Source organism: Oncorhynchus tshawytscha, linkage group LG19 (assembly GCF_018296145.1).
Source record: "Oncorhynchus tshawytscha isolate Ot180627B linkage group LG19, Otsh_v2.0, whole genome shotgun sequence".
Taxonomy (NCBI): Eukaryota; Metazoa; Chordata; class Actinopteri; order Salmoniformes; family Salmonidae; genus Oncorhynchus; species Oncorhynchus tshawytscha.
The window spans coordinates 18,469,815-18,493,267 of record NC_056447.1 but is presented as its reverse complement, the minus strand read 5'-3'; the positions used below and the strand labels follow the sequence as shown (position 1 = coordinate 18,493,267).

Below are 23,453 nucleotides of genomic sequence, written 5' to 3'. Positions count from 1 at the left end.
GTGTGTGTGTGTGTGTGTGTGTGGCGCTGTGTGTGTGTGTGTGTGTGTGTGTGTGTGTGTGTGTGTGTGTGTGTGTGTGTGTGTGTGTGTGTGTGTGTGTGTGTGTGTGTGTGTGTGTGTGTGTGTGTGTGTGTGTGTGTGTGTGTGTGTGTGTGTGTGTGTGTGTGTGTGTGTGTGTGTGTGTGTGTGTGTGTGTGTGTGTGTGTGTGTGTGTGTGTGTGTGTGTGTGTGTGTGTGTGTGTGTGTGTGTGTGTGTGTGTGTGTGTGTGTGTGTGTGTGTGTGTGTGTGTGTGTGTGTGTGTGTGTGTGATTGTGTGTGTGTGTGTGTGTGTGTGTGTGTGTGTGTGTGTGTGTGTGTGTGTGTGTGTGTGTGTGTGTGTGTGTGTGTGTGTGTGTGTGTGTGTGTGTGTGTGTGTGTGTGTGTGTGTGTGTGTGTGTGTGTGTGTGTGTGTGTGTGTGTGTGTGTGTGTGTGTGTGTGTGTGTGTGTGTGTGTGTGTGTGTGTGTGTGTGTGTGTGTGTGTGTGTGTGTGTGTGTGTGTGTGTGTGTGTGTGTGTGTGTGTGTGTGTGTGTGTGTGTGTGTGTGTGTGTGTGTGTGTGTGTGTGTGTGTGTGTGTGTGTGTGTGTGTGTGTGTGTGTGTGTGTGTGTGTGTGTGTGTGTGTGTGTGTGTGTGTGTGTGTGTGTGTGTGTGTGTGTGTGTGTGTGTGTGTGTGTGTGTGTGTGTGTGTGTGTGTGTGTGTGTGTGTGTGTGTGTGTGTGTGTGTGTGTGTGTGTGTGTGTGTGTGTGTGTGTGTGTGTGTGTGTGTGTGTGTGTGTGTGTGTGTGTGTGTGTGTGTGTGTGTGTGTGTGTGTGTGTGTGTGTGTGTGTGTGTGTGTGTGTGTGTGTGTGTGTGTGTGTGTGTGTGTGTGTGTGTGTGTGTGTGTGTGTGTGTGTGTGTGTGTGTGTGTGTGTGTGTGTGTGTGTGTGTGTGTGTGTGTGTGTGTGTGTGTGTGTGTGTGTGTGTGTGTGTGTGTGTGTGTGTGTGTGTGTGTGTGTGTGTGTGTGTGTGTGTGTGTGTGTGTGTGTGTGTGTGTGTGTGTGTGTGTGTGTGTGTGTGTGTGTGTGTGTGTGTGTGTAATGTGTGCATACATGTGTGTGTCAGAGAGGGACATAAACAGTGTCAGCAGCAGCTGATGCTAGCCACTCCATCGAGAGTCCCTAAATAGCGAAGGGCAATAGTTGGGTTCAAGACAGCTGTTGTTGCTACTGTGGCTCCTCAGCCACTGTCAGTTAGTGTTCAAGCATAATTCAAATTCCCATTCAAAATCCCCTCACCCACTTTTTGCAAAGGGCTCCATCAAACATGTCATACAATGCCAGTGGAGTACAATTTCATTTATTCTAAAAAATCCATCACAGTGGAATAAAAATAGCATATGCCATTCAAAGTAGTACTGTGTCGTCAAGCAGACAGCAGTAAGTACTGTCCTTAGGGACCCTGGCCTTTGACCCACTGCAACCTCCAGAGGCCTACCTCACCCTAGCCCCCTTCCGTAGAGCACCGGATATTGTCTTTGAATGTAACCATTTAAAAGAAGAGACAATACAGTGCACGACCTCTGACCTCTGCTGTGGTTTGTATAGGTAGTTGCTACATCACCCCTGGGAGAGGAATGACCAAGAGGTTACAGGGTTAGTTTGACCATCGGTGACCTTTGCCCTCTGAGATTTCCCTTGGACCATATGTCTGGTGTGGTTGTTTCAACCTATCCACTGACCAGTGACCAGGGTAAGTAAGTTCAACAGCCAACAACAACTAAATCTCAAGATCCCTCTAGTCTACGCTCCTCTGGAACGCCCCACGCTGCTCTGCTTCATGTCCAACCCGGGGCAAGCCGGCCGTCCGCAACAACCCCACCCAAGACTGGCCAAGTAAGCCAACAGCAGCAGCAGCTGCTGAGGATCAGGAGGAGAAGGACGAGGAAAGGAAGTCTGGGGTGGTGCACACATGTTATGTAAAGAGGCCAGTGGACAGAGAGGCTGTCCATTGCTTATGTAGGTCACAGTATTGGGGACTTTTCCCCCAGACAGGCTGAGATTCCTGGCTGGAACTGGAAGGACTTCAGTGGTGCGGTGGGGTTTGGCCAGCCAGAGCAGTACGTGAGGCATGGAGTACAGCTGCAGCTAAGGGCTACTGTGGAGACAGAGGCCGAGTAGGGCCGCAGAGGAGAGGAGGGGAGAGAACATGGCTTGGAAAGGGCATGGTGTTATGTCACACCACACATTGTCATACAATAGCCAAGAAAAATACAAGGGTTATTTTGCAAGCACTACCTTTATGTTTGACATACCTTCTCATGTTAACATTACTTTAAAAAGTATATATACACATTGCTGCCAACACATAACAGAGTAAATATTGGAGTCCCTGTGTCCGTTGGTCATATCTCTAAGTCTGCATGGCTGGCCCTGACAAAGAGCCTGACAAGAGGAGAGAGGACTGTTTTCCTCATCATGCTGTGTACTTGAGAACATGCTCATTCCTCACTACAGCAGCCGTCTCTTCTGAGCCCCACTGAGGCACAGTTCAGGCCTACTGAGGCACCTAGGGACATGAAGAAGCAAGAGACCTGCATGGAGAAAAGAAAAACCTCCTTCTGAGTTCTGCAGCTGTGTGAGAGAAAGCTCTAGTATCTTCTGACGTGCTGCCTCGGTGATAGCCCGAATCAGCTGGAGTTATGGGCTGCTTGATTGATCAAAGGAAAACTCAACGGTGTTTTGTTGCAGTTTCAAGAAATTCCACAAAACAGATTGGCAGTGGTTTTTAGGGGAGAGAGAGTGGCTGTTTAGTGTGATATTTCCCTCTGTGCATATGCCAGATGTGAGGTCATTTATTTGTTGGTGTATCAGTTTCGTTATGACTAATATTAAACGCTTACTGGATGTTTCTTCTCATCATATCATTTCATTTGAATCCTGCTTGTTCATGTATTTATGTATTCAACATCTCAATATTCTTAAAATTTTCTTCCTTATGTTAAAAAATTTTAAACTACGCCTCAGATCAATTTCCTACCTGGGACATGTTGACAGCAACTACTACTACTGTGTAATAGCATTATGTTGCAACATGTAATTTGACTGACAGGAATGATTGCCACATCCACTTTTTTTGTTTGTTTGCATAATCCTCGTGAAATGATGTGACACACACCACCACACCCTGTGTCATCATCATTCTCGGTAAACGAAAGATCAGCTAAGCAAGATTAATATTTATCTTCAACAACAAAATGATACAGCATAGTTTATACTATGTTGAACATCTTACTGCTTCTGCTCCATTCGCTGTGTGGAACATCTCCATTGTGACCATTATACTCCCCATCCCACCCCATTCCCTGCTGTACAAGTACTTCCTCTGACTGCAATCTGTTGAAACATCTCATATATGTAGCTGTAGAACAGCTGGTTGTATCAGTGTGGTCCTGCTCTCTAGCAGTCATCTGCAGGTCATCACACCTGATCACATCCATGAGTATGGCACTTCTTTAGCTCTCAGCTCCCTCCAATCCCTGTCTGTCAGCACTCTGTTGTCTATCTACACTGCACAGATGTTTGAGGCCCTTTTTTCTGGCCAACAGCATCTGAATGCATCCTCAAGACATTCCTGACTAGATTGGGCTAGGTAGGGGAGAGTGGGGTAAGAGGAGCCAAAGGGGGTAAATTGAGCCACCCTTGTTTCTAGGAAACCATATAAAAAAAATCATAATTTGACTAAATATTAATTTCAGGGAGTCTGTGAAGGAAGAAACCACATGTAAAAAAGTGGTAAATTAGGTCCAAAAAATGTATTTTCACCAAGTCAAATGAAATGGTTGTGTTAGAGGTTTAATGATACTTGTATCTAAACCAAAGTAGATCACTTTAAGATTGTTCTATACATCAGTTGGGGTCTCTATACGCTTCAATATGTTGTCCTAAACCTAGCATGAAAGTGCATCCTTGTAGCTGTGTGGGCTAATATAGCTAAATGCTTGCCTTGGGGTAAATTGAGCTAATAACCATGAGGTAAGTTGAGCCAATGTTTGCGACCATGGCAAGTTGCAAGGCAATATCGCTGAGATATGAGTTAACAACAGGGCCTGGACTATGTTAAAAGTGTTAAAAAACTTGTGTTGTTAGGCGTTTAAGCCTGTGATAAAAGATACTTAAAATGATTCAAATACAAAAGGTGATTGTGATTGTGTTGAATTGTGTTTGGGAAATAAAGATAGACATGGTTTTACAAAGGTAGTGGTAATATTTCATTCAGTACAGAAATGTGTAGGCGACTTAACTTACCCTGTCCCGCGGCTCAACTCACACTCTTACCGGGGGGGTAAGATGTGCCAAGAGGCCACTTTTTTTGGTCGGACCCCCTTTGCCTTCAGAACATCCTGGATTCTTCGGGGCATTCTACAAGGTGTCGGAAATGTTCAACAGGGATGTTGGTCCATGCTGACGCAATAGCATCACGCAGTTGCTGAAGATTGGACGGCGGTACACTCATGCTCATGAATTCTTTTGTTGGAAAGAATTCTATATTTTCCCTGATGGAGTGATGCTGAATGTATAAAATGGCTCAACTTACCCTACTCTCCCTTACCACTGACATACTGGTCATGGGGTAGGAGGTACTTAGGAGAGGGACAGAGTGTGCCTTGCCTCGGTTGATTTCGCGGTTCTATCTACGTACTTGAGCAGATTTGTACCGATAACAGATAAAGGCTCTTTGATAGGCTGCAGGTGCGCTCGTTTAATGAGCATTAGGGCCTAACCATTAGCTCCCCCACAAAAACTAAACATGCCATAGACACATCTGTACATCTATCATTTGGTGCTCTGCAGCATCACATCTCTCATCTCTCCACAGAATTCACCCCTCTCTCCACCCTCTCCAATCATTCATCTCCAACTATTCATTGGCCATCATTGTGCTGTATTTGTCAGAGAAGAGGGAACACAGGCAGGTGTTTGTTTGTGGGCGCTCTTCCCCCGTAGGAGATGGTGCCAGGGGATGGTTGTGACGTTGGTTGTGGCCAATTCAGGAAACATGGGGAGGAACTAGTGGTTTTATATAAAGTACTGATGCGGTTAACAGGAAAAGATAACCTGTTGCTGTTGATATAACTAGGAAGTGTGAATTCAGTCTCTGTCTGGCTTGGCACATATAAAACTGAGACAAAGAAATGTTCTGGAATATTCTCAACTTCATAGTGGTTTTCTTTGTGGTGGTCAGAGTGAATAAGAATAAAGTAGAGAAACATGCGTTGTTTTATGTTTGAATTTGAAACACTTCAAGGAGATAGCAAAGGGCCTTTGCTGAAAGTTGGGACTTAAAAATGATGGACTATATTCTTTGGCCTCCATAGTCTTGTCTATGGCTCATTGGATGACTGAGATGTTGCTGGTAAAAGCACAGATAATAACAGGGGAGCAACTTTGGTTTGAGAAGTGGGGGGACAAAAACATATTTTTTATCCAGTCGGATAAACACTCCAAACAGCCTACCCGACTGCTCGGAGGCATCCGCATGGTCCTAAAGCACACAGTTGCCTCGTTTTGTATCATATTCCAATATTCCAATAAACTGTGGGGGACAAAAATGTCCCGTCCCCATCCCCAGTGAAAGTTGCACCCATGGATAATAACAATGTAATAACAGTGTAGGCTACTTTCATGTTGAACATTTCCAGTCCAACTGTTGGTTGGGCCTCTGGAGAATAACCAGGATTGCCTGTGTGGTCAAACTTACCCTTTAGTTATAGAGAAATTAATTATACAGAAAAAAAACAGCATTGCCTGACAGAATTCTTGGTGAGCGTTATAAAAACAGGGGCTTCTGTTTTGAATGAACCAACAAATTAGTTTACTCAATGTTTGGCACAAATAACCTAACATTGACCTTGACCTCTGTCCATGCCAATATGACTTAATGACACAAATCATCCCCCCGTCAAGTGATACTCTTAGTGTGGTATTCTCAGACTGCAGATAGCACTTCCTCCTCCTCCTCCTCTCCAGTATTTTGGGCCGGCAGGGCGGAGCCCTGCGGAGGCTCCTAGACGGGCCCTTTTGTCTGACTGGGAGCCCCAGACACAACAGTGCCAAGCGCCCACCCCTCACAATGGCCTTCCGTACAAAGCCACACACACATGGACAATGGACCCAGCTCTGAGTGGGGGTGAACAGCAGAGCTAAGGTTACCCACCTGCACACTTCAGAATGAATCAGGAACCCACTAAGAGCTGCTGCTGCAGGTGTCTTCCTGATGCATCCTGCTTTCTGGTGCTCTCAGGCTGTAGTAGGGTAAGGAGAGGAAGGAGCCCTTTTACCAACTAAACACTCAATATCCTCTTTTAAAAAAAACTTTTTAGAATTGTAGTGGATGGTTGTTGGTACATGAGCATGAGTGAATCAGACTAATGGATTGAATTGACCTCTCCACAATGTCAAGGTCTTAAATTGCCATGGAACTGATCAGATGGAATTTGGTGAGAAATGGCACAGGTCTTGACAAATTGTGCAATAGATTTTCAAATATCAGTGTGAACATGTTTTTATTGCTTTGCTGCTAATCGTTACAATGCCATTGATGATTTCCAAAATAGATTCTTTAAAAAATTGAAAATATTAAAAGGATTTGGGAACCAGATTTATTTTCAAAATTAATGCTATAAAATGTTTTTATGCTATTTGTGTAGGCGAATATATTGTTTGAAAATGTAGGCTACATTTTATAGTTGTAAAATATAGTTGGCCTATAAATTGTTGCAAACAAACTCTGCAAATAGGGCTGAAATTGTATTTAAAGTAGCCCAGTAAAAACATCTAGGACAAAAAGTGCAAATAAATATATGCCATTGCCCTTCATGACAAAACAGAGGAAACTCATATTTTTCATTTAAACTAATTACCGAATAGGCTACAAAATAAGGCAAATGAACAATCTACATCAAAACATTGTTTGTATAGCAGCTTTAATATATAAAGACATCAATAACATGATAAAAAATATATAGACATCATATAGGGTTATTGCTTTATTCAACGGATAATTCTACATGCATTTTTCTATAATTCATTCAATGTCAAACTACATCTGCATGAATGCATTTAAAGTACTAATTGGTTATCGGCTATACTTATGCACTCGGGGAGATGAAATTGAACATAAAACGCATGCACTAAGACTAACTTGCGTATTTCAAATGTGGACCCGTGTGGAGAGCAAAAAAGTGAATCGTTTCAAACATGCCGTTAGACAAATGTAACTGGATGCAACAGCGGTGTGCTTTCCTTAGACATAACCGGATTGGAGGACCCAAACGTCAATCACCAGGCATAATTTTTTTAAAATACTCCACGATTTCATCATATTGGGAGTGTCACTGCGCAGACGGCGGCAGCCGTGGCACAGTTTATTTTAAACACAAGCTAAAATATATTGAAATAGCCTGATTTTGTAACCGTAGTAGTAGCAAGAACATCGTTTGTATTTACCGGATCCTATTACGTGCTACTTCAAGCTTCAAACATGCAAACGTAATGTGCCAAATGGTACTCAATACGAACGGTTTGGTTCCAGTTTGTCCTCGAGCCGAAGAGAATACACCAATTGATAAACATGTTAACTTAATTTACTGAAATACTGTATCTAATCATAAATCCTATGAAAATCACTAGAACCACAAAAATACGTTTTTATCGAGTTAAATCTTTGCATGCCTTTGACTTAATTCCAAAATTGTAAATGGTCTAAATCATACTAAAAGCAGTGGATATGGAGAGAACTGAGGTATAACACAATCACAGCAATCTGTTATTTTCTTATGCCTAAAAGCAGGGCCCTGAGGCATTTTTACTTGTGATTCACAAATAGGCTATATGAAACAAGTTATGAAGCAAAGGAATATAGATGTGAGTGTAATCTAAATAGAATAACTTTTATACTACTGGCTGAGAGATAGGAATGCTCTCCAGCCTACACAGTCTATCAACAGTGCAAACATGACCAACAAAATCAGATAGATGTAATTTCTCAGTTTTAATTGATTGCAACATATCTTATAACCACACAATACAAAATGCACATCAAATATTTTTTTTAATCAGGCTCAGGTTGCAACCTTATTTGATAAAATAAAAACTAGCAAAAATATGCTTTTACAAAACAAAACAAAAAAGTATAATGTAAATGCCACTTTGGATAACCGTAATCAAAACCCCATTTTATTCTACATTTAAAAAAGCCTGACATAAATAAGTTAGTATAATTTCTCAGTGTTTTTACACAGTTATGTACACTTCAAAGATTTACAAGAAATACACAGGCAGAGTGACTGCTTTTTTGTGTGACAATTCTTAGCCTCTGAACAAAGGCTGATTGTAACTGGGTGAAAAAAGTTATTTTCGAAGCTACATTTACAAGATCAGCAGTCTAACAATGACATGGAGAAGAAGGGGGGGGCGAACAAATACTTACCTTTCTTAATCAAGCAGGAGTACAATGTCAAGGCAACCTGATGGTAAGTGAAAGCATCGACAGCCATATTGAAGCAACCAGGTATTTGGTATTATTCCACCCATATGGAAACGCCTCATTAAAAAGTAACATAGCCATTAAACTAACAAAGACATATTTGAGCATGTCAGGGAGAGGATACAGTCGATTCATACAACCAGTACAGTTAACAGACTATCCTTCAGCAAATGATAACCCCCCACAACTTCAAATAGGCTACACTTTCAAAAACGGTGAGAAGGAAAAAATGTGATATTCCGGAATCTCTCAAAATACAAAAAAAACATTGGCTGACTTCAGATCTTTTTGTTGTTGTTATGTCATAACAGAAATAGTTTGTGGGGTGGATGAGAACCCAGATTGAGTGACACTTAAATGTCCTTAAAAAAACAACAAGGCCACACATTAAGTACCGTCCTTTTCTCCTTACATAGAGGGATGAATTATGAAGATCTATAATGATGAGGAACAATTATTTAATCCATAATAATTTTCTCAATGGAGCAGATTTATTATACTTCAACAGGTTACACTCACTGCCTTAAGATACACAGCATTTTGAAAACAAAAATACACTGCAATTCTTCAAGTCAAATCAAATTCACGCCTTTTACATAAAGGATTTTTTTTAAAACATAATACGTTTTATGTGCTACATATGAAGAGAAATATATACACAGGTAGTAAAAAAAATGAGCAAAAAAGGAAAACCTAATTGCACACTGCTACATTGACTGCTTTTAGAGGCAGTAACTTTATGAGTGCCAGAACTTTAGTGTTTATATTCAGTGCTTGCACAGCATCCCCATCCTTCAGGAGAATTGATATGTTTCATTTTCTTTGTAGTTCCTCTTCAAATCAACCAACACTGAGGCTTTTGATGACAAAAGGGGAAATACGGCTTCAGCTCTGCAGAGAAATTTAAAAAAGTTATGAGATCAGCTCTAATTTACAACCGTGAACATGATTACATACAAATGCATTAAAAAAACAGTGGTAGTTTTGACATGACAAAACATTTCTAAGAAAGCTAGACAGCCAAATATTGAAGTCAAAAAGACACCCTGTGGACTCATTCAAAGCACCAAGACTCACCAGAATACTTTCACTTTCCAAATGATAATTTGTTCTCTCCAACACACACTTGAAAGATTCATTAAAACTTTAGGCCTATTAAAAAACGTTGATAGGCTACTGTGCTTTCATTCACGAGAATGGACAGATGTTTTGAGAGGGGCCTAGCGTGCATAAGGCACTCTGAGGAGACCAGCCTCTTCTCCCTCTGGTGAGGGCAGTGGTTGCTGACGTTTTACTATAGTGTTGTTCTGAGACTTGTTTACAGTTTCGTCGGAAACTCAACCTCACCGTGGCAATGGTTGTAGTAACCGTCGCCTATGTGTAGCCTCTTGGACTTTAACCCTTTACTAGACCGCATTGAACGTCACGATATAGTTCATTATGCATTTCGATCTTCATTAACGCGAATAGTCACTTGGCAATTGCGCATAACGTGAGAAATTCACAACTACTTAATATATTATTTAGACAGTAGGTCTTAAATTATTACAGGAACACACGTCAAGTGATGTGTCTCTTCACAAAACCCAACTTGAGCAGTTTTACACACCCTGCAAAAAAATTGCCAATATATTGGGTGAGTTCCAGAACAGCATACTCCATGTCACTGAAGCCAGTCAATATCTAACGAACTATGAAACTAGTTGCCTGAGCTAGAAATAGAGAAACTCCAGCATATTCCAAGCTCCAAGAGACCATAGTCCTTCTGTCCAGTTGTATCAGATAAGTTACTCACCTTTGTCATCTTCACGTTTGAGTCCTGGGACTGGTTTTCAAGGGTGTATGTTCTACAGAATGCGCCAAGGCTGGGCAACGAGTATTTTCATCCGAACTGCTGTGTGACCTTTTATTTTGGGACGAGAGGTCTGGAAGAGAAATCAAAAAAAGTTAAGATGTCAAAATTATATTCTCGAAATGAAATATTGCGAATAGCGCCGGGCGTTACTTTTTTAAATTATATTTTGTGATTTTGCTTATCAGATTCTATGCCGTCACAATTTGACAGTCATATACTACCGGTAAAACCTAGTGAAAACGATGATAATACATTGCAGTAACGCTTTTATTTAGAATAGCTAAGTGGACCATCTAACTGGTAACTTTCGACCAATAAACAGTCTGCTACAAGGTTACAACGTCGAGCCTGGCTGATACAAAATTACATCAGCGAATGGGCCAGCACCGGAAAAGTAGCCAGAAGGCAGAAAGACAAAGTAGCCAGACTGACATCATGATCAGAATTTATCATCATTATTCATAAACGCGTACCATGGGAGGCTGGTCTTTTTCTCTGCCCGGTGCACTGCTCTTTGCTCTCCGACCTTTCTGTGTTTTCAGAAGGCTGCGGTGGAGTCACACAACTATTCCCATTAAGATCCACATTATTATTCCCAGAGGGGCAAAGGCCCTTTGCCGATCGTTGAGTTCTGCTGTAGAAACGTGGAATGTCTTTACTATCCACTAATTCCCATTCGAATCTCCCGTTTAATAGGGGTGTTTGACTTGAAAAATCGAAGTTCCATTTCGCTGAGGACGTCTCTTCAATCTCTTGCAAATGTCCCTTTAAATCCCTCCTTAACTCTTCGTGATCCACCGGGCCGAAAAGGTTCCTGCAGGCTGACGGTTTGGGGTGATCCGAAAACCGAGCATCGGTCCTTTCAAATGTAGGGCTCCCATTTGAAACACGAACATTTGACATTTTCCGAGAATCAAAGAACGTCCAAATAGAACACTTAAAAATGCTTATTTCCTCCTTGCTCGCCGCGATCCAAAACAAGAGTAAATCGGCTGATCAACACAAACGCATGCATAGGTCTGTAAAGAAACGCTAACTTCCAATATGGCAATATGAGCTAAAGTAGTCTCGACAGACCATCAAAACAAAGTGCCGTAACTGAAGCCACTCCTGTCAATTTCGTCTCGTAGTAAGAGAGAAGAAACAACAGACAAACCTTTTCAGTACCCAATATGGCGATTGAGGGAGGCTGACTAGGGTAGAAATGATTGACACAGAGAACGATTTAAAACGAAGAAGGGCATTCATTGGTTAAAGAGTATAGACCCGCCCATTTCCCTTAAGGTTATCTACACGCTACAAAGGCTTTCTTCTATACGTTAAACTTCATGAAACCTGCTGTAATCACAATAGGCATCTGTAACATTGTAGCAGTGGATGCAACGAAATAAAGGCCACTATAAGGAAACGTCAACAAACGAATAATGGATACTTTATGTTGAGAGAATACTTGAATGGCAATGTTGACTATCTCTGTGTCAAGAGTTTTTCAGCACCAAAATGTAACAATAAATATACAGGGGGAAATCTAATTTTATTTGTGAATTATAGAATTCTAATAGTTTTTCAATACATGTGGAGATTGTAATACCACCTTAATGATTTGAAACGTTTGAAAATACACAAGTCAGTGTGAAGCAACTTGTTGCGTGAGGGAGGCACACTTCCATTGTCATATCTGTCAAGCATTCTACAAATCTGAACATTTTAATTATTTTACATGCCGTTGACTTATTTCTCTCCATGATTTAGATGAGAATATTTACTTATTTGGGCTAAGTCAAAGTCACCAGTGGTCACCCCAGCAAAAGAGATGGGTTTCACAGTAGTGGCAAGCATCTCTCATTGTTCTCCCAATCTTAATCTGCAGTATATCGAAACAAGACAATTTTGAAAAAAATAATCAAACCATCAATGAAACACAACCTATATAAGTTCCAATAACTTCGTCGCCATCTGCAATAGAGACATACTTGGCAGTACAATGTGACAAACATACACTTGTTTTTAATTGGTGTGCATGGTGTAGGCAGGACACTGGATTTCTTACATACTTCTATTTATTACATGTATTCCGTCCTCTTTAGAGCTGAAACTATTTAAGATATTAACAAGAAACCAACTTTCAAATGTGCAGACGGCCCCAACTTACATTGCTTGAAAAAAATATTTCATGGAAATCAAAAGGCCATAGACTTCAATGTTAAAAATGATACAATTTGGCCGCGCATCTCTTCCTGAACCATTTAAACTACTAACACCAAAAACAACATTGAGATGTTCAGACAGACCTTACTTAGATTGGTTGTCAAAGACTTTTTTGATACCATTTACACTATTCTGATTTAAAATGTGCAATATTAACTTGAGAGTCAATGGTGACCATGAGAGGTAGATACAGTATTCACAGTGCCACTGCTTTCTAACCATTCAAGCTAGAAACTCCAGACCAACTTCAGGATGATGGAAACACTTCGTAGATTCATTCATTATTTAATTCCTCCATCCTTTAAATCAGCTGAAATGTGCGTAAATTCTGTAACCGTATATGCTATAAACACAAAACCAACTTTCAAACGTGCAGACCACCCCAACTTTCCTTGAGGAAATTCTACAAATATATTTTTTTACAGCATCTATAATTTTTTTGTACTACAACAATATTTAAATGAGCTCTCAATGCACTTCAATGGCAATGAAACAGCTATAGACTTACATGGGGAACATTTGGCCACGCAACTCCTCTTGAACCATTTAACACTAGAACTGGGGCCTCGAGGGACCCCCCCTTCAAGCTAATAAGCAGTCACTCACTGCAACAATCTAACAGTGTAATTAATACATGTCATATATGCTATTGCAAAAATAATAATTTGGTTGTGTTTATGACGAGCTTAGGTAAGATTAGAATAATATTTTTTTTAAATTTTCTATGTATAACAATAGCATTTTCATTAGTTTATGTTACTGTAAAACTAAAAACACCAACATTCAAGTGTTCAATCAATTTTAATTTGTGGAGTGCCTTTGTTACAACTATGAAAAACAGAAAGCATGTGTTGAAACACATTAACAGCTTATTTTAACAACAACCAAATAAAAATACCCCAAACACCATGCCTGTGTTCCACCTATATGCATCAGGCAGCGGCACCCACCAAGCTAGACACCATGTTCAGGCTATCCATTCAATCAATCAGCCAATCAATCTTTCCATATACATACTTTTCCAACTATAACCAGTCACCACCCATTACTACTGGAGTCACTACTAGTGATGCGCGGGTTGACTCATAATCCACATGGCGGATGGGTTTAGGGTCACTAAATATTGTGTGGCTGAAGGGTTGGTGCGTGGCGGGCAGGTTGAACAAAGAGAAACAATACCTTAAAAAAAAAAATCCATAAAATAATGTATAATTCTTGTGCAATTTATATAGGCTACATTGAGGTTTTTCTGTCATTATTTTAGGCTATCTGGTATTAGTCCATAAACCTAAGCTTTAGAACTTAACTGTATGCGCCAAATAGCCTACACAGCCAATCACCAAATAATGCTTTTGGGAACGGGAGGTTAAAATTGACATTGTGGAAGTTTCATTCAACAAGACCAAAGCTGTGAAAGGAGAGTTGACAAAGAGAAGGGAGGGCCAGAAAAGTCATGTTTGGGAAAGATTTGGTGAAGTGGTAAAAGAGGATGCTGTGTGTGATGATTGTGAGGCGCTGTACAAATCCCACAGTCACAAGACGGGACTTCAAATAGGCCTATGGCACGTCAAGGGAACTGTAGCCTAGTGTTGTTCAGATGGGTTAAATGGAAACTGAAATCTGGCCACTGACTCTAGGTCTATAACCTCTCACATAGCCTTAATATTAACTCCTGCAGAATGAAGCATTTCTTACAGTAAAATTATACACCAAATGTAGGCAAAATTTGGATTTAGGAACAGGAGTGGAGAAATATGATTTCTTTCTTTCTGCATTTTGATAGAATGCATTGCTCAGTTAGATAGATCTGCAGAGGTGCTGTCTTCATCATAAGAGCAGCATAAAAGCTGATAGTATTTCAAACACATAAAATATGCATCGAAGCCAAACTGAAATATTATCAGAAACACTTTGGGTCATTTTCACAGCTTTCTTTTTCCTTACAACTGGTCAAACTGATAACATTTGGACATTTTGCACTGAAATAATTTTTGTTGTTGTTGCGTCATTGTTTTTTCTCCCCAGTCCCTAAACGTATTTGCTCTGCAAAAGAAGACAGAAAAAACATGACTGATGTCAACTAGATTGAAGCATTCACTCTAGGGATCTATTACATTATTCTGGTGAGCAAGGGTTTATGTAGTCTTCTAGGGAAACAATCATGACAGAAGAGAAGCTACATGCAATTATTGGCAAGTTGACTAACAAACAGCCTAATGTTGGAAATTCTAAGCAGAATCATGACTAACAAATAACCTACCAATATGTCGGAAATTATATGCAGAAACATATCAAAATCATACATATAGCGCATTTTCTACATCTTATTTCATCACATGTAGTCGTGCGGTTGCAGATGGGTTATTAGCAATTGCAGGCGGGTGCGGGTGATCAAACAGCTGACCCACGCACCATTAGTCAGTACCACTACTATAACTTATTTCAAAAACCATAAATACTTTAAAACAAGCTAGCAAGCACACATTTTCTTCAGGAAATATACTTCCTTAATTTCCTATTCCTATTGTCATTTATTTTGAATTGTCATTTATTTTAGCTGTAAGATATTTCTGCCATTGAATTTTAATTCCTGGATGTAAATAGGGTCTCACAACCGAGCTTTGCTTCAGGCTTGCTAAAGGAGGCTTTTCCCGGTCCTCATTGAAAGAGAAGACAATACTGACACCTAGTGGTGAAATTCAATAGTAGGCAAATCTGCCATCTAATATCGAATTATCACAAAAATAAAACAGTTTACGGACACAGTATGTAACATACAACTAACAAGACAAAAACCTTCTAACAAATATACTTAATACCACATCTTACAGCATCATTCAATCCACACATATATAGTGCACCACATCCCCTCAGACACCAACAAGGATGTATTGAAACAACACAGGTCCATTTCCAATATCCATCTCCCTTCACCTAAGCCTCCCAGCTTGCGGTCCTACCTCCAGTCCACAAACAGTCCATAGTAGTTTTAAGGTCCCACTGCCACTCACAGATTGAGCCACTTGATGATGTGGAAGTTCTTCTTGCCCACTTTGAGGAGAGAAAGTCCGTTGGCCAAGAGGTGCTGTCCAGGGATCAGTACCTGCTCTGGGCTGTCTGTCTTACTGTGGTTGATCCATACAGCTCCTTCTGATACCATGCGATACCTGCAGCACATCACAACACATTACAGCACAGAAAGAGTCAGTTAACACCGTTTGAAAGTCAGACAGACAAAAAAAGGAAGAATTTGAGAGAGAAATAGAGGGAGTAAGAGAAACAGGCAAATAAATTAAAACCGGTCCAAAAATAGCAATGTCCTGCTCTTTCCCTGACTCTACTGCTCATTTGTCTGAATTTTTTAATCACAAACAGAAAAGTACTTGGAGCTTAAATAAAAAATATAAAAAATCCCCACACACCTATTCCCAACTTAACCCACCAAGACAATGCATTGAAAGACATTGGTACCCAGTCCGGAGCTAATGTGTTTCTCTCTCCTTCCTGAATGAATAACAAATGGATAAATGGGCAATAATTGCACACGTTACTTTAACATTTTAATTAGGACTAACTGAATGGTAAGCAGGTTGAAGAGCTTGATTTAATTAAAACAACAGTGTAATGATGAGTTTGTATTATGCCTATTTATCAGCGTTGGCGCTCATGTTTATAGCAAATCATTTGACCGTGCGACTCGCGGGCTAATATTCTCTTTTACGTTTTACTTTGTAAACTAATCACATTTATTGTAAGGGAAACGAAAACATGCTATGTGTTGCAGTAGACCTTTAGAATAATACAAAACATACACTTTATATACAAAAGTATGTGGACACTAGAGGTCGAACGATTAATCGTAATGGCCGATTAATTAGGGCCGATTTCATAACAATCGAAGATCGGTATTTTTGGGCGCCGATTTCCGATTATATATTTTTTTTAAACATGTATTTTTATACCTTTATTTAACTAGGCAAGTCAGTTAAGAACACATTCTTATTTTCAATGACTAGGAACTGTGGGTTAACTGCCTTGTTCAGGGGCAGAACGACAAATTTTCACCTTGTCAGCTAGGGGGTTTGAACTTGCAACCGCACAGTTAACTAGTCCAACGCTCTAACCATTGCACTTCACAAGTAGCCTGCCTGTTACGCAAATGCAGTAGAGGCCAAGGTAAATTGCTAGCTAGCATTAAACGCATCTTTAAAAAAACAATCAATCATAATCACTAGTTATAACTACTAATCCAGTTTGGCAGGCAATATTAACCAGGTGAAATTGTCATTTCTCTTGCGTTCATTGCACGCAGAGTCAGAGTATATGCAACAGTTTGGGCTGCCTGGCTCATTGCGAACTAATTTGCCAGAATGTTACGTAATTATGACATACATTGAAGGTTGTGCAATGTAACAAGAAAATTTAGACTTAGGGATGCCACCCGTTAGATAAAATACAGAACGGTTCCGTATTTCACTGAAATAATAAACGTTTTGTTTTCGAAATGATAGTTTCCGGATTTGATCATATTAATAACCAAAGGCTCGTATTTCTGTGTGTTATTATGTTATAATTAATTCTGATTTGATAGAGCAGTCTGACTGAGCAGCAGCAGGCCCGTAATCATTCATTCAAACAGCACTTTAGTGTGTTATGCCAGCAGCTCTTCGCTGTTTATGACTTCAAGCCTATCAGCCTAATCGCTGGTGTAACCAATGTGAAATGGCTAGCTAGTTAGCTGGGTGTGCGCTAATACTGTTTCAAACGTCACTCGCTTTTAGATTTGGAGTAGTTATTCTCCTTGCTCTGCAAGGGCAGCGGCTTTTGTGGGTAACGATGCCTCGAGTGTGGCTGTTGTCGATGTGTTCCTGGTTCGAGCCCAGGTAGGGGCGAGGAGAGGGACGGAAGCTATACTGTTACACTGGCAATACTATAGTGCCTATAAGAACATCCAATAGTCAAAGGTATATGAAATACAAATGGTATAGAGAGAAATAGTCCTATAAATACTATAGTAACTACAACCTAAAACCTCTTACCTTGGAATATTGAAGTCTCATGTTAAAAGGAACCACCAACTTTCATATGTTCTTATGTTTTGAGCAAGGAACTTAAAACATAGCTTTTTTACACGGCACATATTTTACATGGCACACATTTTTACATGGCACATATTACTTTCTTCTCCAACACTTTGTTTTTGCATTATTTAAACCAAATTGAAAATGTTTCATTATTTATTTGTAGCTAAATTGATTTTATTGATGTTTTATATTAAGTTAAAATAAGTGTTAATTCAGTATTGTTGTAATTGTCATTATTACAAATAAATATATATATTTTTGAAATAATTTTTAAATCGGCCGATTAATCGGTATCGGCTTTTTTGGACCTCCCAATAATCGGTATCCGTGTTGAAAAATCATAATCGGTCGACCTCTAGTGGACACCCCTTCAAATGAGTGGATTCAGCTATTTCAGCCACACCCATTGCTGACAGGTGTATAGCCATGCAATCTCCATAGACAAACATTGTCAGTAGAATGCTTTAATGGCCTCAATAAGTCAAATGTCTACCCTGCTAGAGCTGCCCCGGTCAACTGTAAGTGCTGTTATTATGAAGTGGAATGTCTAGGAGCAACAACGGCTCAGCCGTGAAGTGGTAGGCCCCACAAGCTCACTGAACGGGACCGCCGACCGCTGAAGCACCTAGGCCCCTTAGTTCCAGTGAAGGGAAATCTTAACGCTACAGCATACAATGACATCCTAGACAATTCTGGGCTTCCAACTTTGTGGCAACAGTTTGAGGAAGGCCCTTTCCTGTGTCAGCATGACAATACCCCGTGCACAAAGCGAGGTCCATACAGAAATGGTTTGTCGAGATCAGTGTGGAAGAACTTGACTGGCCTGCACAGAGCCCAGACTTCAACCCCATTGAACACCTTTGAGATGAATTGGAACGCCGACTGCGAGCCAGGCCTAATCGCCCAACATCAGTGCCCGATCTCACTAATGCTCTTGTGGCTGACTGGAAGCAAGTCCCCACAGCAATGTTCCAACATCTAGTGGAAAGCCTTAGCAGAATAGTTGAGGCTGTTGTAGCAGCAAAGGGGGGTACCAACTCCATATTAATGCCCATGATTTTGGAATGAAATATTCGACGAGCAGGTGTACATATACTTTTGGTCATGTAGTTTCTTTAGACCTGCATAAAATAAATAATATATTCATACAAAAGGGATGTATTCCATATCAAATGGATTTATTCGACTTTGTAAACGCAGATGTTCCAAAGACACGCATCAGCATCTTGTACGCTGAGGCCTGGAGATGCTAAACATGTTGATGTTCAATGACAACAGTTTGAGACTGCCACAGCCCTATGCACGTTACCTCACAATCGAATTTCAATAAGGCCTAACTGATTGATAAGGAGGTGAAGAGGTTAGAACAACAATAGTGTAAAGATCTTGTGTTATGCCTATTTGGGTTGGGACCCATTTTAATCATTTGACCGCGGGCCTTGCGAGTTGATATCATTCTCTTTTACATTTAACTTTTTAAAAAGACGCCATTGCGGGACAGTTTTATTTACTATAACTCTATTACTAATAAAATGCAAGACGGGGGGCAGGGTAGCCTAGTGGCTAGAGCGTTGGACTAGTAACCAGAAGGTTGCAAGTTCAAACCCCGAGCTGGCAAGGTACAAATCTGTCGTTCTGCCCCTGAACAGGCAGTTAACCCACTGTTCCTAGGCCGTCATTGAAAATAAGAATTTGTTCTTAACTGACTAGTTAAATAAAGGCAATATCCTTGACTCTTTCCAAGTTGATGAGTGCAGGGAAACAAACAATGCCAGTCAGCCTTTGAAGCTGGCCCATGAAACTACACCGAAACTACCTTCACACATAATAAAAGTTATCCTGAAGACACTATTAAATTGATAACAGTCTGATGAGTGACAATATGACCAGTTGTCAAAATGCACATGAAGAGATGAGGGCACAGCTTGGAATTGACAAATGCAGGGAAAGGAGCAGGGAAAGGAGCATAACTTCATCAAATCCTCCTTCAGAGTCACATGCAGGTTAAATGTTTTGATTTCAATACTGAACACAAATACAAACGCAACATATACAGTGTTGTTCCCATGTTTCATGAGCTGAAACAAAAGATCCCATAAATGTTCCATACGCACATTCGCATATTTCTCTCCAATTTTGTGCACAAATTTGTTTACATCCCCGTTAGTGAGCATTTCTTCTTTGCTAAGATAATCCATCCACCTGACAGGTGTGGCATATCAAGAAACTGATTAAACATCATGATCATACACAGGTGCACCTTGTGCTGGGGACAATAAAAGACCACTCTAAAATGTGCAGTTTTGTCACACAACACAATGCCACAGATGTCTCAAGTTGAGGGAGCGTGCAATTGGCATGCTGACTGCAGGAATGTCAACCAGAGCTGTTGCCAGATAATTGAATGTTAATTCCTTTACCATAAGCCACCTGCGGGAACATCTGAGACCAACCACTCGGACAGCTGATGAAACTGAGAAGTATTTCTGTCTGCAATAAAGCCCTTTTGTGGGAAAATACTCATTCTGATTAGTTGGCCCTCCCAGGCCCACCTTTGGCTGCTCCCCTGCCCAGTCATGTGAAATCCAAATACGAACTGTAACTCAGTAAAATCGTTGAAATTGTTGCATGTTGCATTTATATTTTTGTTCAGTGTATATAGTATCAGAAAGAGCATATTCTGCAGTTTCTATAACACTTACCCTTGGTAAAATAACTTAAAATTCAAGAAGTGCATCTCTATTTCCAAGAATAGCTGCGCTGTCCATGCGTTCAGCACATGCATAAGACCACTCCGCTGTCCATGCCTTCATGGACAGCCGGAAGTGTCGAAATATGGCTTTAGGCGTACGTTCTTCACTCAGACTTTGTAGAACTACACAAAACATATCCTTGACTCTATCTAAACAAATATCGATTGATACATGTTTACATGGATATAATTCCACAAATATGTCTTCATGCCATTCATCATTTACAATAGTTGATGCACTATTTATGTTGCTTATGTGTTGGTGCTTGTGTTTGCGCACCTAGAGGGTTGATATGCATATAATGCGTATGGTAAAGGTGCGAGTAGCGAAACAGTGTGAGGTAGTCGGGTCAGATAGAAGGAACAGAGGAACGTAAAGGGGGAGCCCTACCCTTTGCCCCCCTGGGGGATGGCCTCTGCCCTGCGGCAGGCATCCAGTACTGTGGTCCCTGGCTCCAGCAGCAGCTCATGGAAAGAGGCCTCTCTGAAGAGCTCCTGCAGCTCAGCATCGCTCATCTGCTCCAGGGCCTGTAGGTTACTGTGGTACAGGGCATTGGTGCACCTGGAGGGAGAGAAACAAACACACACACAGCATTACTAATAGTGCCAAGCGAGACCTCATTAATGACACACAAATGACCTATGCACATGTGCACTCACATAACACACACGGACACACTCCTCACCTTTTGGCACTCTCCAGACCCTCCTTGCCGTGGACCAGTTTGGTGATTTCGGCGGCGAGGCGTTTGTGTGCGGGCCGTTTGCCTGGCTCCTGTCTCTGCTGCTCCATCACCCTCTCCACCTCGGCCAGGGGTAGGAAGGTGAACAGCTTCAGATACCTGCAGGTAGCACAACCAACCAACCCCGACTCAGTCTCCAACACCACCATACATAGGCTGCACTCAGGTGCTAATACCACCAGGTCCCATGTTCACAAAGCATCTCGGAGTAGGGGTGCTGATCTAGTTGCGCATTTTAAATCATAGAGGGGGGACCTTGTCCTAGATCAACACTCATCACCTGAGACGCTTTAATACGGGCCCAAGGCCGGTTTCACAGACTCTGGTTAAGCCTAGTGGTCCTAGTCTATACAAACAAACCATCAAATTATACCAGAATGAATATAAGCCTAAATAGAAGGCTCTGATAAGTGGGCCAGTTCTTATTGCGGTCTCAGTCTCCAGCCACCTACCATTCCACACTGCTGTCAGGCTGCCTGAGGAAGAACTGATAGAGGTCAAACGGAGATGTCTTGTCCCTGTTCAGCCACACTGCATTGCCTGCCGTCTTCCCCAGCTTGTCCCCCGCAGAGCTGGTCACCAGTGGGATGGTTAGCCCATACACATCCTGTCCAGTCACCCTGTTACAGAGAAATTGATACAATGGAGGCCACCACCGGTCAGTTAATGTTGAGGCAAGTGTGTGTTATTGCATGTTTACTACTGCGGGCTATTTATGGCCTTGAAGCATCACTCTGGTGTCTGATGCACCATGCAGATGCTAGGCTACAATATCTGGAATCAATGTGATAATTGGTCAGTACATTTGCAAATGTCTCTGTGTGTGTCCAATGAATCTGATGCAACATTACTTGTGTATAAACTCGTGCCCAGACATCAGGTTGCCCAGCTGGTCTGTCCCTCCCAGCTGGATCTTACAGCTATGATTCTGGTTCAGGTGGTAGAAGTCATAAGCTTGAAACAGCTGGTAAGAGAACTCAGTTAGGCTCATGCCCTCTGCACTCTTCAGCCTAGACTGGACACTGTGCCTACTGAGCAGGGTCCCCATTCGGAAACGTCTGCCAACTTCTGACAGAAAAGCAACCACATTCCAGTCTTTGTACCAAGCTAAATTGTTCATTAGGGTTACAGTGCCAAGCTTTTTAGAGTCGTTGTGGAAATGCAGTTCATGGTTGGTGAAGATTCGCTGCAAGCTGTCCCTGATAGCCCTTGTATTGTCCTCCACTACATCAGACGGTAGCTGCTCTCTCTCGCTCGTTTTCCCGCTTGGGTCCCCTATCTGTGCTGTTGCACCACCGATTAGAGCGATGACATTGTGTCCTGCGCTTCGAAAATGCAATAGCCCGACGATGGCGAGTAAATTACCCACGTGAAGGCTGTCCGCCGTGGGGTCGAATCCGCAGTACACGGTCTGGCACCCAGACTGCAGCAGTTGAGGAAGTTGATCTTGGGCTGCGTTTTCGGGGAAAGCATCCTTCAAAATGCCCCGTTTATTTAGCGAAAAAAGAAGTCCACTTTGGGTTGTTGCAGAGCGATGAAACGTGTATCTTAACGATATACAAGGGAGTGTGTTTTTCAAAATAATACAAGAACCATGCCACGATACACGTGAAAAAAACCTGGCTATGGATGCCGCCATATTGGAAACTGTGACACACCGGACAGGAAATGAAAGGGACTAATGTATGACAGAACAAATATAGCGCCATCTGGTGTATTGTGTAACTATACCACATCCTGCCTGTTCCTCCTGACCTGTGGCCTTTTTTATTCAAAGGAGCATCACCCTCACCACTGTGTACTTTCACCACCCTGTGAAGTTCCTCATAATTTACGAGTGGTAGTGGGAGGACCACACAACATGTCATCACGTGACTCCAAATTTACTTCGGCATGATGGTTATTACAGTATATTACAGTATATCATTCAACACGATTCCACCAACATTTCTCACATAATTCATTTGACCAACAAAAAAGATTCCACCTTGTATATAGCATATTTTGTTTAGTCAACATTTGGAAGGTTTACCCTACCTGTTTCCATCAGGCCTGTCATGACATGTTTTATCCGACATGTAGGCTACTGTACTAGCATAAAGAAATTGGAAGGAAATCGGATTATTTTCCAGATTTCTTCTGCCCGTTCCCAAAAACTTTTGGCGATTGACTTGTAGGCTATTTGGCGTGCGTACAGTTAGACTCTAAAGTTTAGATTTACACTCTAATGCCAAAGTCCCAAAAATT

General features: G+C 41.3%; 2 protein-coding genes across 3 annotated transcripts; both read right to left on the bottom strand.

Moving 5' to 3' along the window:
• Positions 1 to 8,050: 8,050 nt before the first annotated feature.
• On the bottom strand, positions 8,051 to 11,613 carry LOC112218171 (cyclin-dependent kinase inhibitor 1B). Its single transcript, XM_024378754.2, has 3 exons — positions 10,893 to 11,613; positions 10,360 to 10,489; positions 8,051 to 9,455 (listed from the first exon to the last, which is right to left on the bottom strand). The coding sequence occupies exons 1-2, from the start codon at positions 11,320 to 11,322 to the stop codon at positions 10,371 to 10,373; spliced, it is 549 nt and encodes a 182-aa protein (XP_024234522.1). The 5' UTR covers positions 11,323 to 11,613; the 3' UTR covers positions 8,051 to 9,455; positions 10,360 to 10,370.
• Positions 11,614 to 13,412: 1,799 nt separating this feature from the next.
• On the bottom strand, positions 13,413 to 22,877 carry LOC112218172 (tyrosine--tRNA ligase, mitochondrial). 2 transcript variants are annotated; one of them, XM_024378755.2, is made up of 5 exons: positions 22,058 to 22,877; positions 21,659 to 21,826; positions 21,150 to 21,305; positions 20,855 to 21,025; positions 13,413 to 15,794 (listed from the first exon to the last, which is right to left on the bottom strand). In XM_024378755.2, exons 1-5 carry the CDS (start codon positions 22,843 to 22,845, stop codon positions 15,635 to 15,637), a joined length of 1,443 nt encoding a protein of 480 aa, XP_024234523.1. In that variant the 5' UTR covers positions 22,846 to 22,877; the 3' UTR covers positions 13,413 to 15,634. The 2 variants fall into 2 exon arrangements, with proteins under 2 accessions (XP_024234523.1, XP_024234524.1); XM_024378756.2 differs by having other exon boundaries at positions 22,576 to 22,818.
• Between the last annotated feature and the right edge of the window lie 576 nt (positions 22,878 to 23,453).

Coding starts and splice junctions, on each gene's coding strand:
- LOC112218171 (XM_024378754.2), bottom strand. CDS start 11,322: ATGTCAAATGTTCGTGTTTCAAATGGGAGCCCTACATTTGAAAGGACC. Junction 10,490..10,892: donor AAAAAGACCAGCCTCCCATG/GTACGCGTTTAT, acceptor TTTCTCTTCCAG/ACCTCTCGTCCCAAAATAAA.
- LOC112218172 (XM_024378755.2), bottom strand. CDS start 22,845: ATGGCGGCATCCATAGCCAGGTTTTTTTCACGTGTATCGTGGCATGGT. Junction 21,026..21,149: donor GGTCTGGAGAGTGCCAAAAG/GTGAGGAGTGTG, acceptor CTCTCCCTCCAG/GTGCACCAATGCCCTGTACC. Junction 15,795..20,854: donor ATCCCCCAGGGGGGCAAAGG/GTAGGGCTCCCC, acceptor GATGTGCTGCAG/GTATCGCATGGTATCAGAAG.